Source organism: Columba livia, chromosome 8, assembly GCF_036013475.1.
Source record: "Columba livia isolate bColLiv1 breed racing homer chromosome 8, bColLiv1.pat.W.v2, whole genome shotgun sequence".
NCBI lineage: Eukaryota > Metazoa > Chordata > Aves > Columbiformes > Columbidae > Columba > Columba livia.
Genome location: NC_088609.1, coordinates 15,097,625 through 15,115,299, shown reverse-complemented (window position 1 = coordinate 15,115,299; position 17,675 = coordinate 15,097,625). Strand labels below are relative to the sequence as shown.

Sequence of the window (17,675 nt, the reverse complement as noted above, 5' to 3'; positions counted from 1 at the left end):
GCGTAGGGCAACAAAGATGATTAAGGGAGTGGAGCACCTCCCTTATGAAGAAAGGCTGAGGGAGCTGGGGCTCTGTAGTTTGGAGAAGAGGAGACTGAGGGGGGACCTTATTAATGTTTATAAATATATAAAGGGTGAGTGCCATGAGGATGGAGCCAGGCTCTTCTTGGTGGCAAACAATGATAGGACAAGGGGTAATGGGATCAAGCTGGAACACAAGAGGTTCCACTTAAATTTGAGAAAAAACTTCTTCTCAGTGAGGGTGACAGACACTGGAACAGGCTGCCCAGGGAGGTTGTGGAGTCTCCTTCTCTGGAGACATTCAAAACCCGCCTGGACATGTTCCTGTGCGACCTCACCTAGGCGTTCCTGCTCCAGCAGGGGGATTGGACTAGATGATCTTTTGAGGTCCCTTCCAATCCCAAACATACTGTGATACTGTGATACGCATCTTTTCAGAGACGTAAATACGGAGTCCCTCACTCTTACTAATATTTACCAAGAAGTGGATCACATTCTAGAACAAGCGATGCCAAACTGCTTTTCAGGGACAGCTTCAAATCAGAGACTTCAAAGCAGTACGTGACCTGACAGAACTGGCACTGCCTACTTTACTACTACTACAGTGATTACCATTGTCACATTTGACAGTGACAAAACAGCCACAAGGTCCATGTCCCTTTTCTAGGGTTGTTTGGTTTTTAAAAACAATAACAAAATCTAAGCACCAATTTGCTGCGCTAAGTGTATCTTTCCAAAAGAACACATCAGGCACAAGACAAAACGAATGATGGAGAAACAGGATCACGTAAACCAGAGGCGAATCATTCACAGATGACCTTGCCCAAACTTTTACAAACACAGCGCTACAAATTCTGAAGAAGATAAAAAGGACACAGACTGTGTCAAGAAGCAGGTTCATTTTCTGCCTGTGTTTCAGTGCAACCCTGGGCATGATTTTCTCCATCTCTGTAGACTGCTTTTACTAGCCATGAGAGCTGCAATACTGATCTGACTTGTCAGGTGTTGGAAGATGCTTAATTAAATATAGAGTCCTGAGTCTCCTGCTGGGAATAAATAGAATGGGAACATCACAATTTTTTTCAGTTTTCAAAATCTCTTTCCAGTAAATTAAGAAGAAAATATTTCCAAGTTTACTCTTTTCTCTAGGAGGGCTGGCACAGAGGACAGACAGGTGATATTTTCAGCACCTGCCCATCGTGAAGTTGTTTTAGTTTCTCAAATAGGGCCAGTTTCAAGTTCTGATGCTGCCAAGCAGGCACTCAGTAATCAGGAATATTCACCAGTGTGAAATTCTGCGAGCATGTTAATAAGCAGTTTCACAATAAAATCAAACACCAAGGCCAGCCCGCTCACCGAGAAAAAGGAGGAGCTGTTCCACAGCACGAGGAGGTGATACCTGCACACCTCCTCCAGAGCCCAGCAGATACACAAAAGTTGGTATTAGGACATTTTATATTCATACTTACCAGGAGGAACAGGTAGCTCAGAAAAATTAACTTTTCTCCCTGCTTTATGGGCTCTTATGGCATCCTGGTATTGCTGTAAGCAAAGGCACTCAGTAAGACATAAAATGAAGCTGACTATAAATCAGCAATCATCTCTATTTAACCAGCATAAATATTGCATAATACACAGTATTTTGCTATATGTGCATTGTCTCTATTTCTCCTTCCTCCAAATGCTTTACAGCTTCCCTACTGGAGCTCTTTCCAAATAGAAGGACAATATATAAATTATTTCAGCCTTGAAAAAGTCTTCAGCAAGAGAACTAGTTCAAATGGCTTTGCTGGATGCGACCAGCTTGCTACACTTTCATTTTACCTTGGCTATCCTCTCGTGCATCCTGCCTTTCCGATCATCCCCACTCGCTTTAGCCTGTGCTGCTGCCGACTTGTACTTCTCAAGCCTCTGCTGCAACGCTTCCAGCACTGTTTTTGGCTGCTGCGGGGAAGCTTGAAATAAGACAGACAATGAAATACCACATGATTCACATTTCAAAATGTATGAGCTGCCTTTTTCCTCCCCTTCCTTACCTTCTTCAGAGACAAAAACATCATTGCAAAGTTATATAATGAATAAAATTCTTCTAAAGAAAGTTTATTAACTTCTACCTTCCATTACTGATCCAAAACAAAAGCACACATGGGATCTGCAGCAAACAATATTCAGGAACATCAGCAGGTTATACTCAATCATGCTGCAGTTCAATGGGTCAGGGCAGACCTTCAAGTGCCCTCCAGCCTTGCTATTTTAATGTTTTACTACACAAATCCAAAAGTCCTACCTGAAGCTTCTTGGGTCTGAGGTTCAGGTGTGGTATGATCCTGGGAACTTCCTGATGGAGCTTGTACCTTTTGCTGGGACGCATCTCGCAGGTTTCCTTGGCTTTCAAGGTCTGCAAAGTGAGGAAAGCAGGAAGCTTCACAACGTATTCCATGAACCACAAGTCAACCCACGTTACTCAGAAAACCATCAATTTGATCACATCATCTTCCTGAAAGCTTTTTGACTTCCAAACGATATCAGCATGGCTGGATAAGTTTAAGGTTCCCATTATTCAAAGAAAATGCTTTATAACAGAAAATCACAAATGCTGATTTAATTTAGTTCAGCGCTGCTTGAGGGGGGGAAAGAAAAGTAAAATCAGTTCAAGTATTCTAAGCATTTTCTCCCCAAAATATAATTTGGTCTCTTGGCAGATGAAAAGAGTAAACAAGATTGCTAATTGACTAAAATATCCTAGTAACGAAAGATGTGCTGAAAAAGGGAAGCAAGGGATACCACCTATTCAGACACTTGGGTTTCTGGCATTGTATAACAGTGGTTATTCCAGAAAACAGCAAAAATATTCACTTTATAAGGCAAGATTGTATCACAGTTGAAGTTTCTTTCCAATGCCATTTGGGGATCGGTTTACAATTTAAGGAATCATAAATCTCATGGTTTATTAAAATAATCTGTCAAGTAGTTTCTTTGAAGAAAATAGTCTGCTTAAGTAAATTGTTTAAAACACTAAGTTGCATGGACCAAATATTGTTTGTGGTGATACAAGATCTACTTGAAAAACCACCCCCTTAAAAGGATTGAAGTATCTTTAATATTGCTAACTTGCTTTAAGATTTAGACTTCACTGCAGTCTGTTTGTTAACCTTTTAATCTGAACGTTATCAACTTCAGTTGAAACCCATAACGCCATCAAATATTACAGTAAACTTTAGAATGTGCCACGACTTCTTTCCCTACCACTTCATATACTGGTTGCTATTATCTAAAGTTATAAGAACAGGAATATTAGACATCAATACCTACTTGAACTTGTAATTCACAGGGAGTAACTTCAATATAAATAATGATACCTCATTTTATTTTGTTGGTTTTGATTAGAATTTGAATATGCAGTAAGCCTCAGACTAAGTGACCTTCAATTCTTACAGTTTTGCAATCAAATTCAGAATCATTCTGTTACATCATAGCGCGGTATCTTAAAAGGGTTTTTCTAAGATAAGCCTTACCCTGAGGAGATGGAGGCAGATTCTGGAGGTCTATCAGCTGCCCACTATCCAAAGCTTCCAAGACCACATTAAATTTCTAATACAGAAAAAAACCAAACCAAAACAGAGACTTATTTTAGTATGTCCAAGACTTGCTGGCTGCCACAATGAATATTTGACAAGCAGTGCATGTGGGTACAGCACAGGATATGTTTAGCATTCAGGATTTCTTGTGTGCCTACCTTGCCTGCCCGCATGTATTCTTTTGCTTTCTCCAGGTCCCCTTGCTGCTTGGCTTTTAGAGCTGCTAATTTATACTCCTTCTGCCTCATGAGAAGTATTGCTCGTGTGCTGCTCTTCTGGAGATCTGTGAGAATGAAACAATGCTGAGTCTTTTGGTCAGGATCTTAAAACGCTTTGAAGCTTGGAATTCCGCATGTCACAATATTGAAGGAGAAACTAAGGCATGGGAAAAGGTAAGTGAAATATATTGATACAGCGCATATAAAGGCTCTATAACAATAACTGATTCCACTGCCAGAAATTCAGCAGCACACTGACAATTCTATCTGAAACATTCAGCAGGGAAGTTCCTGAATAAGCAGTGCTTTTCTACACAATACAAGGATCAAGAAAGATGTAGCATTAAGATAGTGTTGCGACTGCTTATCCTCTCAGATCATGGTACCTGTTTCCATGGTAGGACTAGAAGCAGCATGACCCTGTAGAGATTCCGATTCCAGATGCTGCACTGCCTCATGAGAGGTCTTCTGCTCATCATCTGCAGCAGACTCAGCTTTATTCTCTGGTAGGACGCTGACTCTATCTCCAGAATTCTCCAGCTCCACTCCAGTGGCCCCAGGTAAGTGAGAAGAACTCTTTCCTGTGGCAACAGGAGGTGGCATTTCGTCCTCGTTGATTTTTCTGCCTTTCTTCACTGCAGCCAGCATGGTTTCCAGTGTCTGGCAGAGATGGAACAGCAAAATCAACAGGTATTTTCATCAAACGTATTACTAGCATAAAATCATTAAACTACAAATCCATTCCCTTATTCGTGATGGGATGTATTATGCACATCCCACTACATAACTGCAAGTACGTCAACACCTAGAATTATAGGACAGCTGATGTGGTCCACTCAGCTTTGTCACAGAAAGTCACGGAGGAAGCCATTTATACCACCTGTAGATGCATTTTATGTATTTAAAACAAAGTAAACTACTCTGAAATGTGTGGATTCAGGGAAGGAAGGAGTCTGCAAACCTATTTAATGCATTGAGAAAAGCCATTAAATACTAAAAAAGGAAATGGAGCTTCAGCTGGTGACCTATGGCAAGAAGCTCTCATCACCCATAACATAGGTTAACTGCTGCTCATTTTTTTAAAAACCCTTCCTACACCAGAAATATTAACTCCCTCAGTGTTTTTTTAATTTAAGGTTTGGACAAAAGACCATGATGCACTTTAAGCCAAAACAAAAGTTTTACTTCTTTCATCTTCCACAGAAACTGAAACGGAAGCACAGAAAGACAACAACAAAATCTTATCAGTGCCAGAATCACTGCTATTTTTGGTTAGCCATGACATTATCTGACCTATTAAGCAACAGTGACAGAGATACTTTGGTCTGACTGTATGCAAGATCGGGGTTCAGACCAGTACAGCAACCCACACACAGCTCTCTCTTCTCCACGTGTGGGATGACAGACTGACTGGAAATGGAATTAAACACCGAGATTAAAGTTTGCAGTTCTAAGAACTACGTACAGAGATTACTATACACAGTTTCTTGGTTTGTCACTTGGTTCATTAAGGATCTGTGAGCTGTGAAACGAGATCTCATTTGTTATCTTCAGCTACACTGCTTAGGAACAAGGAAACTCCCTACCTTGAAAAATACAGTGGCAAACAGCACAGAAATTTTGTTACAGGACGAAATAAGCTGGTTTGCCTGTCCCTCTTGTTCTCCGAAAGGTGAGGTAGTTTCACATACATTTCTTTCAGAGTCAGTGGATACATAGAGACATCTCCTTCCTTGTGCCTTTCCTCCCCTGGGTTTGGCCTCAGTTGTTGCCTTTGTGCCCTAAGACACCTGGTTGCTAGTGTGACCTGACATTCTTCCCTCCTTGACAGCACTGAGCTATAAAGCTTTGCTTGACAAGACAGAGCCAGCTACTGTCTGAGGTGATGCAGGAGTCCAGATGAACACAGGCGGGGAAACAAAGGCACTCTGCACAACTAACTACAAGCACGCCATCTGGCTGAGAACATACAAAGCTGAAGAAACCACTCCTTGCTGCAATTTTTAATTGCCTTAATGAAAAAAACATGTTCTATTCATTTTTCAAGCACAGCCAAGGCACTCGGGGAAAGGTATCACCTTCCTTTTTCTCACAGAACTGAGTGGAAGGTTGGGATCTAACGGAAGGCATCAGTGATGAACTGGAAGGTATATGTGCTAGAAAAGCTCCTGATCTATGCTTTAAGGTAACACTGAACAGTCATCACAAGTCAAATTCAGATCTAGACGGGTGAGTGTAACACCACAACTTACCACAAACTCAGCCTCCAGCTGCCACCAGCCACATTCAGCAGAAACAAAGCTCATGCACAAAAGGCATCTGAAGTTACATTTACTCTGTGTATTTGCTCCATCAGATTGACAGTACATAACAAGACATGCTTTTAAAGTAACTCAAGGCAGCACACTGGAATTTCTCTCCCCTTTCAACAAATTCACACATCTGGAAATACTCTGAACTACACTTTAGAGAACGGACTTCGCCCCCCACTCTTTCACATATCCGAGGAACCCCACTTACCTTAAGGCCTCTTTCGTATCGGCGTATTTTGGCGCTCTCACCCATCTCCTTTGCATTAGAAATTGCTGTCCTATAGTTAGCGATTCTCTTCTCTATTGTCTGTTGCAGCTCACTGGTAACAGCAGGAAGTGAGGTGGTCTCAGAAAAAATAATAAAACAAATCAAGAAAACTTATTTCATCCAACTATATGAGTTTTCCCACAGCTTTGAAAAACAAATACTCCTCCACACGCTCCCGTTAAGGACGAAAAGAGTCTCTAAAACAGAGGAGCACTTGTACTACGCTAACGGTCCCTGGATCCACCTCTGGGCTTTCTCTCAAAGGCGCAATAGAGAAGAATGGGTGGAGACTTTTAAAAAACTCACAGTCACAAGGTAATTGGAGCCATGTGGTTAGGGAGTAGGTGAAGAGAACAGTTAAGTCTCTCAAACACTGAACAACAGAGGGTGTGAAGAAGTATTTTGGCACAAATCTTGACTTTTTCTTAGTTTTAAAATATGCTAGTTTACTCCCTTCTGGGGTTCTTCAGGCTGGCTTTACTACAACGGCTCTTTTTCCTCCTCCTTCAGCCTGGAATCAGTTCAGTGACAAAAGCAGTCTAAGCAAAGTTACAAGTAGTTAATTACAAAACCTCCACAGCTAGAGAGACCTTTTAGATGGCTACTGATACAGTTATTGCCATTATGTCTATAGAAACGCTCTCAGACCCATTTATTAACGGGCCAAATGCACAGGGGCACTGGAATCTGTAGCACCAACAGAACTATGACAGTGACTGAATAAAGGATTTGACTGCATGAGGATTGACAAATTAAGCTGAGAAAGCTAACACCATGGAGGAAAATTCCACAAAGATGTCAAAGATACTGAGTTATAAAAAGTTTCATGATTTCAGCACACTGCTCAATACTCCAGGGGGAAGACAAACTTGGGAAGCCTGAACTGCAGTCTGCATGCTCACATGTATGATGAGGGACAAGGTAAGATTGATTCCAACTGTTTATCTTCTCAATTCTATGCTAATGTTAAAAATCACCCTCTGAACAAAGCAAAAATTCACCTGTGCCAATACAACATTGGTTTCCACACAGAATCCAGCTAGAGTGTACTTCTTCCTTCCTTGGAGGACAAGATAACCCCTATGGATCCTTGTTTGTGACCCTCGTATATGAAAACAGTGATTCGGCAACACTGTCAGGAACATGCAGCTCTTTCCTACCTGTGGTTGCAGTTCAGGTTGCTCATTTTCTGGTTCAGCTGAAGATGGCTCCATTGCTATGATTTCATCCTCACAGCTTTCTGTCTCACCTTCCACTCCCAGAACTTCTTGCAATTCTGCCTAAAGTAAAAGTAACAGCCAACAAAAGGCTTTTCCTCAAAATTCTATATTTTCTCAAAAGACAAAATCAAGTCTCAAGTTCCAAAACCTTTGGATGGACCCTGAGTCCAAACAGTCTCTAAAAATCTTATATTATGGTGTTTTTGTTTTTTTTTTTTTTTTTAATTAATGAAACTGGTTCCACCTATATTCACAATAGGAAGCCAGATACCACTCCACACTGCAGCTCCAGGATCACCACACAAGTTTGTGGTTAGAGATCTGAAGCTGCAGAAGTTCAGAGATGGTACTTTTACAAAGTTCCTTCCAACCCAAATCTAAAATTTCCAAAAAGAATCTATAAACAACAGCAGTCAAAACCACTGCTAAACATTCCTTCCTTAAACCCTGCCAAGCAGATCACTCATCAAAATGACAAATAATTTCTTGGGTGATATTCTCTCAAGCCAAGCACCACTTGGAGCAGCAGCAAAATGGTGACAGATGTCACTTTATGGAATGTCCCTGGCTGTATTTCATCAGCTGACGCAAAATGTCACACATATTCACGTTGGCTAGGAAACTCTCTTGCCCTGGTGTGCAGGGGTTGGACCCCACGAAACCTTATATCCAATGGAATGCTTTTGCAATATTTTACCCTCTCACCACAAAGTTAATAGACATTTTTGGTACATGCAGTTTTGCTGTTGTTTGGGTTTTAAAAAAGCTAAAACATACCAAACTTTTTGCTAACAAAGTTATGCATACCAACAAGTCTGTATCTTTCTCCAAGTCTTCATCATCTGCTTCCTCCTCCTCATCTTCATTCAGGTCCTTCATGCACTCTGCAGCCATCTTTTCAATGTGATCCATGGGCAGAGGAGCTGTAAAAAAATACCGCAAGGAGCCATAAACCCTAAGTAACAATTACAGTCACTGGATATAAATTCTAAAGGAGTTGCTAGCAGCTGAAAGAGAGCAGTGATTTCCCCTTTTGCTGCCCCTTTATCGGATACACTTATAGGTAAATGAGTGTATATTCACTAATATAGACCAAAGACTAGGGAAGATAACACCAGGAAAACAGCAATACTAGTCTTTCTGAGAGTGACAGCTAGGGCAGGCAAGGAAAATGACTGCATCCAATAAGCTAGTTCAGAAATTAGTTGTCAGGGAGAAAGAATGTCTGTTTACTAATTTGAGGAGCCTGAACAGCAAAACCATAAGCACCGTGACACACAAGCAGGTACAGTGGGACACAACCGTAAAGAAAGCACAGCACAAAAGAGAACGATACAGTGGCAGGTTTGCACAGTAATGACATTGAGACTGAGTGAGAAAGACAAGTAGGACTGGATGAAACAACTGCTTCAAGAAAAAATTACTAGAAGTCACCTCTAGCTCCTATGCTGATTTAAGATACAGTCAAGTATCTCAATGTTATTCACAGGAATACGTAGTAACAGAAACTTTGTCATTCTGACAGACTTTAATTTGCCAAAGAAAAACTGGAGAATACTACTATTCTCAGACGTTACATCAAAACTGTATCCCTCAGTTAAGATAAAAATCGATGGTAGCACAAGAGGAAATAAACTGTTGATTAATAAATCTGATTAGAAGTCTCTATGTATGAAAGGGAATTAGTGGAACAGCCTCTGTCCCCAGTAGGAATAAACATCCGAACTAGTTTTAAGCTGATGCTAGATATTTATGAAAGGTATTTATGATGTGACTGTCTATATTAACAAGGCCTGGACTCAGCATCTTTGTCAGGCCTTTCTGTTCCGTGTCCTTTGCCTCATGTCAGTCTACCCTTACAAAATGTAACTCACTCCTGGTGAATTCTGCCTGACAGAATAAATTCTGACCCCATATGGAACAGAAGTGGTCCATATCCATCCATACGTAAATTCTATCCCCAGCCTCCTAGTTCTACCCCTTTTCTTCTCTCCCTCATGTTGAACTAATTTGAGTTAAAAGTTCTCATCATGCCTGCTGGTAAAAATTTCATTTGCATTTTCTTTCAAAGCCAAAACTACATTGTTGTGTATATTACAACATTGCATATAGCCAGAAATCAGACCAAAGTTGAAGGCATTCACCATAAATACTGCTGAGCTCCAAGAGTTCCCAATCAAATTACAACTAACTAAATCACTGGAATTTTGTATAGAGTCTACATTACGCTTGAGACTCCAACAGCTGATCCATTTTCTCCATCTACAGTCTTAAGCACAAGAATATGTCTCTCTATCTCATGTTATTTATATGTATCCTTTGAAACTGATAATGCATATTAACATCAATTCTAGAGACACACTGAACAACACAAGCCATAAGCCAAACCACTGACTCTTAATGTGACAAGCAAGGAGGCACAGCAAACTATCCATATGTTTGAAGACAGTAAGAAAGAAGACAAGACCATTTTTCTACCTTGAGAAACTATTTGTCTTACGCAGCAAACAGTACTGCAAAGTCACACTTGGCATAAAAAAATAGAAAGCTCCAAATCAAGGCATCGTACTTGTCCTGAGCCCAAGAGCAGCAGCGGATCACTGGCACAGAGAAATGCAAAGAAAATCAAAACAAGTGCTGTTTTTTCTACCTCCACGCCCATGTGATTTTCCTTTTTCCAAATCTTTCTTGCATACATTGTCTTGCAAGTTCTTTTTAAGCTTCTGGTCCTCAGCCTGAAAACTCTACTTAATCCCTCCTTTCTGAGTTCTCATCTTTACTTCCTGCTGTGCCACCCACATCTTCCTTAACTATCAACTTCCTTCACACACTCTCAAAGGTGAAGTTATTTGCACACAAATCCCAACTGTCCACATAAATGCCTCTGATACTTCCCTATGCAGACGCGTGACTGTGACTCAGTACTGTCAGTAAATACTGAATAAAATACAGATCTTAAGGATAGAGTTTTACAGTCAATTTAAAGGGATCTAAAACAGATCGCATCCTTCCGCCGCATTCGCTGAATCAGCTGAAAATTAAGCCAGGTACAAAGCTGTTTCTGTTCAAATCTAATTTACCGCATTAGTGCTTCAGTACCTGTATCAAACATCTTGCTCATATATTTGACCCTGAGCAAAACTCTCAGCTAGGACAGCAGGCCATGCCCAAAGGCTGTACTTTAGGGACCAGAGTGTCCCTTACGTGAAGCCCCACCAGAGACAAAAAGCCAACTGAGCCTCCTCAGGGGGGTGGTTCAGCTCTAATCCGGAATGGCAGGTTGAGGCTACAAAGCCAAACATTCCAGTGGCTGAACAACTGGCGTTTATCAGTCCCAGGCAGAAGAGATCTCTGCGCTTAGGATGTTGCAACAGTGCAGCTTTTGCTGCCTACACCTTCAAGCTACAAGAGGAGATCACTTTTCTCCCCCATCAGAGCTACAGAATGTAAATCCAGGAGTGAATTTCCGTACCTTGTGCTCAGCCAAGACCCAAACACTGGTATGTATTGTACTGGGTCCCTTTCTTCTGTCTGTTTCTCCTCTGTCCCTGCTGTACCTTCCTCCTTTCCAGGCCACCATCCTGTCCCCACCACCACACTGTGCCAGTGTCACAAGTCCCAGCTGTCCAACCATACACCTGCCACAAGCTTCTAATCTACAGGACATTTCAAAAAGATGGACCCAATCTCAAAGCAGTATATTTCACAATAACACAAAAACGTACAGATGGTTTAATGAGTTATCAAGGCTTTGTAACCTTTTTATAAATGCCCTATGTTCCCTCCACCTGCTGTACAGACAACACTGAGACGATAGTTGAACTCATCCCAAAAGCCTCTGAATTGGGTTCATCTTTTTGACTCTCTACATATACTCCCAATTCTACCAGGAAAACAGAATAGGTGTAAATGATTTAGGAAAAATTTTACGAGCCATAACACATATCTTCAGAAGGCATAGTAAGTGTTAATTTTGCACCTTCTGAAGTTTCATTTATTGCTCATGAATAAAGAGATTCAAAAAATACAGTAAGTGACATGAACAGGGCTAGAAGGAATTCACCACTTGAAAAGTTGCTGACAACATTTTAAGAGCTCCTGACACTCAAATTCATCCACAAAACACCATCCTGCATAATTTAACCATGATAAACCTATGTCCAATGGCAGTAGTTCTGCTGCCGTGCTTACTAGCACAATTATGTGTATTAGCTTTAAGGCTTTACTACAATCTTGAAATCTGGAGAGAGGAAAATATTTAGAATTTAGTTTTAGATACAAACGCCTCTCCATCTCTCAGCAATTACTGTGTTTAGACAGTCACCTTTTCAAAATATTTTAAAATTCTTAATTTCCCTGCAGTTCTGCCTGAAGTCCTTTCAAAGCCTACAGGCAAATCACTGCAGACCTGCAAAGAAGTCTGTACTTGCACCAATTCTTATTTCCAGCATTTGCTCACACCCCTGTAGCAAGGGCAGCTCCTTTCACCTGGTCCCATCCCAACCACTCGCTGCCACCCCTCCCTTGCAGCCACAGCCGTGTTTAAACTGGCAGGTAGCAAACCAGAGCAAGGAACTGATTCAGCTGAAACTGAGCACAAGGACAGAAGTTTATTTTTATAGATCAGTTTCCTGAACAGGCTCCCCCTGCAGCTCCATAAATATGTATAGCAGCTTGGAGGCAGAGCGTGCTTGCTAGAGGCTGCTCCTCTCACCAGCAGCCTGGATTTCTGGTAGATTACAGCAATCCTGTAAGACATTGTATAGCGACATGCAAACACTAGCAGACAAAATGAACAGATGCTTAAAATATTAGGCTACAGGGTTCTCCCAGTAATTTCATCAGTTGCAGGATTTCCCTCTTCAAAGGGTATTCAATTTTGATTACAAACTCCAAGTAACTACAAATGTAATGCTTATTCAGTAAATCCAGTCTTCAAACAAAAAAAAAAAAAAGACAGAAGAACAAAAAAACAGCCGTCCACAAGAAAGACAATTTCCATTTTGAGTTAATCTTGCACCTACTACACCTTTTAATGACTTCATACAGTAAACAAACATGTCTTAATTGAGTCATTAAACTGGCTAGCCATCATATACCATTTTTCCTATGTCTACAAGAGCACATGCAAAAAACCTCTTACCCTTTTTGTGGTGCAACAATTAAACCTTTCAAAGTAAAGGAAAAAGTAGTTGCAATTTCAGCTTCTATCAGTGATGAAAAAATATTTTTATGTAAACCAGTGATTTGTAAATAGGTGTTTTTAATAAATTATTCAGATTGTCAATAAATAAAATCCAGATACTTCAACTTACTTTTCCCTTTTGGTTTTGATTTCCCTTCTTTCACTTTTGCTCCTGTGATAGCAGCAAGCTCTGCTTCCAGGTCCCCGTCATCCCCGCCTTCCTCCGCACCCAGCAGCATCTCTTCAGGGTTGAAATCCGTGAACAGCCCCAGCTGCAGCCAAGGGAAAATAAAACATTAAAACAAAATACTGCAGTGAGAATAGACATGGTACTCAAAAACAGCACACTGCATGAATCATTTAAACATTTCCATGCGTTCTGGATTCTGTTGATTTTTTTAAAGCTCGCTATCATATCACTTCTATTACCAAACAATGCATACAAGGCACCTGTAACTCTAAGGTAAGTAAGTCTTAATAAGTCACAAAGGCATCCTCTAAAACTCTACACAACTACTTCTTAGAATCAAGACTATCTGACATAACAAGGTAAAATAAAATGATGTCTGCTATACTCAGCCTCATGAAGCAGACACCATCAAGGAAGTTGAGGGCAGTTCCTGTAACAGCTAAGCTACAAAATATTTAATCAGCATTCACACATGCGTACACTGCTGAGATTTCACCCTTACCTTTCAGAATAAGCTATATTTACATGTACAGAACCATTCTGTACTTCTCATTATCTCAGTTTGTAAATCATAAACACAGGGAAAACAAACACACATACAAAGACACAGCCAGTACAAACCCAGAAATGTCTGTGCTACACCGGAGAAAACAAACAACTGTCTGGAACAGATCATCAGCCAAGTGACAGCATCTCAGGCAATATTATTAATAGTGGTAATCAGAATTTTACAAAGTAGTAGGGGTTATCAGTTGTTGTAAAACACACCAAATGACATAAGTAACACATAAATCTCTGAGGACTTAGTCTTAAGGGTATTCTTCTAAGATGTCATTTTATCACAATTTTTGTATTGCTGGTTAAGACACTAACTGCCCTAGAAGTAACAACATTTTTATTCAAAGTATGCCGAGCTTTTTATTAACATGAATTAACTGAAGCAGATCCATCCTGTGAGGAAGGTGGAGCAGCTTTCCTCAGACTTTTTCACATGAGCCCCTCTTGGCTTATTGGTGTTCACATGGCCAAGCAGGCTGCAGTTCAGCTTCTCTCAAGCAAAGGAACAAAACCCAGTTGTCGTTATTACCAGGGTTAACAATGTCCTGCTGCCTCCAAGGATCTGAAGTGCTGCCAGAAGCTGAAGGCTGCCTGTCAGTTTATGAACTTGTGTGAATCAGTAACGATATTTTTCTTAACCCTGTAGGAATTGATGGCTACTGCCTCGAAATATTTTGTATCCCTCTTTGAACCCCTTCACAATCCAGAAGGAGAATACAAGACACAGCTGAAAAACACCAATTAGAAGGACTGGGAACAGCGTTCAAAATCAGCAGCTATTTGTTTGCCAGCCCTGATCCTGCCACTGACACTCTGTAAGGCACTGGGCACACCAGTTTGCCACGCTCTGCCTTACCCATCTCCCTCTGTAAAACAAAACTGATATATTTGCAGCCCTAGACAGAGTGGAAAGAAGATCAGGACAAGACTGAAATTAATTAGGAAATATTTATAATGGTCATCTAAAGATTCCAGTTCTACGGAATGTACATACACCTTTTATGAATATGCAAAATAGATCAGGAGCACTTGTGACCTGTTCACTTATCAAGCTACAAGCACAGCAAGTGCAGCAAGTGTAGTAATGAATGAAATCAAGAACAGAATCCATCAGGTTTAGCTCTGAGTCTCTCAATCTGCTCCATAAGGCACATTTCCAACGAAATTAATACTGTTAAGGAAACATCTAATAAAACAAGAAAAAATATTACAGAAAGCTTACAGCTGATACACTACATAGCAAAAACACAGTTTCGACTGAGTTAATTTGCAAGTGAACAAGCCATTATTGTACTTGTTTCAAGAAACAATTCTCCATACAGTAAGACAGGATGAATAACTAACTGTATTGAATTAAAAATTAGAAAAAAATACATTAACCAGATCCTTTTATTTACTCTGTCTTTTCAGTGCGTGGTTTCTTTTTTTGGAAGGGGGAACAATATTTTCACCTTTTATCTTCTCCCTTACTAAAATTAAGTAAATTATATACTGCTTCTCCAACTGAAAAATGCAAACTTTCATACTAGAGCAATGGTGACACCACACATCTCCAGCTAAACTACTGTGCCTCCAGGATGAGAATACTGGTTCCTAAGAAATCACCTAAAGAAAATATCTTAGGTGTTTTCCCTATTCTAATATCCTATTCCAATCTATTCTCATATTTCCATATATTCTTATCACTTATTCCTCTTCTATATGTTACTTGCCTCTACCTTGAAAGGTTTCTAAAGTCCCATTCTGGTTCTAACATATTCTTTACATCTAACCGCATTATTTTTCTTCCGCTTTTCTACCCAGAACTTTGCCTTGGCTGTAATTCTAATTTTGACACTGTTGCCTGACTTCCTACACCTGCCAACCATGACTAAATCACGTTCCTCTCCTTGAGCCTTTTGAAACTACATCCAAACGTAAAGAATACGAAAAAACAATCAAACAACCCCACGCAACAAACTAACACATGGGGACATGTAAGCTCACTTTTAGCTACAAGAAAGGGACATAAGCTTACCAGTCTATCTGTTGCAGTAAAAAAACAACTATACACAGGGAAATTACAATTAACTGTCTCTGGTATAGCACCCTAACTTTCTCCCATATGTGCCCCGGAATTTGTTATTTGATATTCTCATCTTCTTATTTCTGGTTTCTTAGGGGTTTAAGAAAAACCTTCATATAGTTATTGATGTTATTATTAAACTTCAATATAGCTGGGGTAGGGAACTACTATAAGCGTGAGTCATGAGGTCTCTTGCAAAGATTACAGTATTACGACACTGTGGCTTCCCTGCAAGACCTTCACTGCTATGTATCACATATTTACTTTAAGAAGAATGTGCTAAAGGAGAAAGGAGGAAAACAGGCACCACACGGTTTTAATTTTTTCATGGTCCTGCAATGTCTTACGAACACGTGGGCAATCCTAGCATGAAAACAGCAGCAAGAGGTCTGACCAAGACTATCGTGAGGAACAGCAGGAGGTTTCCCTACCTGTTTTGCAACCACATCTCCCTGGCTCTTCGCCTTCCTTACCTGCTTTGCAACTGCAGCTCCCTGGCCCTTGGCCTGAGGGCTTTTTTTAGGTCTCCTGCCAAGCATGCTGGTTCATGAATTTCAGAGCGTCTGTAAAGGGCCGAGAACACACGAAATGGAGCATCGAGATCCTCGCCCATCCCAACCCACCGCAAACAGGACGAAGGCAGCACACGGCAGGCTGTGCACAGACCCGCAGCTCCCACCGGCACTGCAAACCGCAGTGAGGGGAAGGGGGGACACGCCGTGAGGGGAAGGGCGGACACACCGTGAGGGAAGAGGGCACACGCAGTGAGGGGAAGGGGGGACACACCGTGAGGGAAGAGGGCACACACAGTGAGGGGAAGGGGGGACACGCCGTGACGGAAGAGGGCACACGCCGTGAGGGGAAGGGGGGACACGCCGTGACGGAAGAGGGCACACGCCGTGTAACACGCTCCCAGGGCCCAGACCCGCCAGTGCCGCCCTCCCCACCGCCGGGAGCCCGGCCCAGCCGCTTCCCTCCCTCCGCCCGAGACCACTCACCCGCAGCGCTCCCTCGCCCCCACAGCGGGCTGGCGGGCAGGGCCGCTGCACTGGCGGGCAGGCCGCCGGGACCCCCGCTCCGCCGGACCCGAGGGCGGGTACCCCGCGGAGCCCCCGCCCCGGCGCAGGGAGGAGCCGGCCGAGGCGATAGGCTGAGCGCCGTGTAAACACCCGCCGCCGACGGGCCGCCAGCCGCACCGCCGCAGCCGGGCCAGGCTCACCTAGGCCTCCCGCGCAAAGCCGCCGGTGCAGCAGCGCCCGCCCGGTGCGGGAGGCCCCAGCGCGGCTCCCGGCAGCAGCGCGCCTGCGCGGGGCGGGGCGGGAGCGCCCGGAGGGCGGGGAACGGGGACAGCTCCGGCCCGGTCAGGTCCGGTCCCCGGCCCGGGACAGGTGAGCCTCCGAAAACACAGCTCGGTCACGGTGAGGCAGCGGTAACAGTAAAAACCGGCCCTGGCCCCTCGGACTCCAACGCTGCCTTGCAGGCGATAGTTACACACCCCGCCGACTTCTCATTTATGTATTCTGAAACTAAAAACCTGAAATTCCAATTTACCTGTTCTACTGGTCTGTGTTAATACATTTATTAATAATAAGTTATAGGATTTAGAAAATATAATACACAAAAACAATTTCACTGACATAAAGTTTTCTCACTAACCAGTCTATTTAACATCCATTTTTTTAGTTATCTGAAGCTGCTACGAAGCTATAAGCCTGCTATACAAACTGTAGCTGTTACAAGTACCACATTCAATTTCAGAGGGCATCTGCTAATTCATTGTCTAATATTACAATCTGACAGAAATGAGCTCTGAGAAGTCGCTGTTCTAGTACCCGCAGTTGAGGTCACTTCCATTTTTTATTTACTAATATCACTCAACAACAACAATTTTCAGAGCCTGCTCCACACCAACATAATTTTTAAAAGTGTTTTCAAACTCTCCACCTCCAAATGACTAATACATTTTGGTAAACAGTTCCATTACAAAAGCAGATTTCAAGAGATCTGCAGCAGCCGAGACAATTCCTTTGGAGCAATCCTTGGTATCAATCCATCAATCA

The 17,675-nt window shown here is 42.0% G+C and overlaps 1 protein-coding gene across 3 annotated transcripts in view; it reads right to left on the bottom strand.

Moving 5' to 3' along the window:
- The window catches only part of CC2D1B (coiled-coil and C2 domain containing 1B), a 35,023-nt gene extending 18,109 nt beyond the window's left edge, over nt 1-16,914 (bottom strand). Inside the window, exons 1-12 of one of the 3 annotated variants that reach the window (XM_065071046.1) lie at nt 16,835-16,914; nt 16,089-16,178; nt 12,933-13,074; nt 8,425-8,540; nt 7,558-7,677; nt 6,338-6,475; nt 4,204-4,477; nt 3,758-3,882; nt 3,537-3,612; nt 2,309-2,419; nt 1,846-1,976; nt 1,491-1,563 (exon numbers count right to left, since the gene is read on the bottom strand). In XM_065071046.1, coding sequence (XP_064927118.1) covers nt 1,491-1,563; nt 1,846-1,976; nt 2,309-2,419; nt 3,537-3,612; nt 3,758-3,882; nt 4,204-4,477; nt 6,338-6,475; nt 7,558-7,677; nt 8,425-8,540; nt 12,933-13,074; nt 16,089-16,154 — 1,372 coding nt within the window. In that variant the 5' untranslated portion in view covers nt 16,155-16,178; nt 16,835-16,914. Of the gene's footprint in view, nt 1-1,490; nt 1,564-1,845; nt 1,977-2,308; nt 2,420-3,536; nt 3,613-3,757; nt 3,883-4,203; nt 4,478-6,337; nt 6,476-7,557; nt 7,678-8,424; nt 8,541-12,932; nt 13,075-16,088; nt 16,179-16,613 lie in introns of all 3 variants that reach the window. The other 2 variants (XM_065071048.1, XM_065071045.1) reach the window with 2 other exon arrangements.
- Nucleotides 16,915-17,675: the final 761 nt, after the last annotated feature.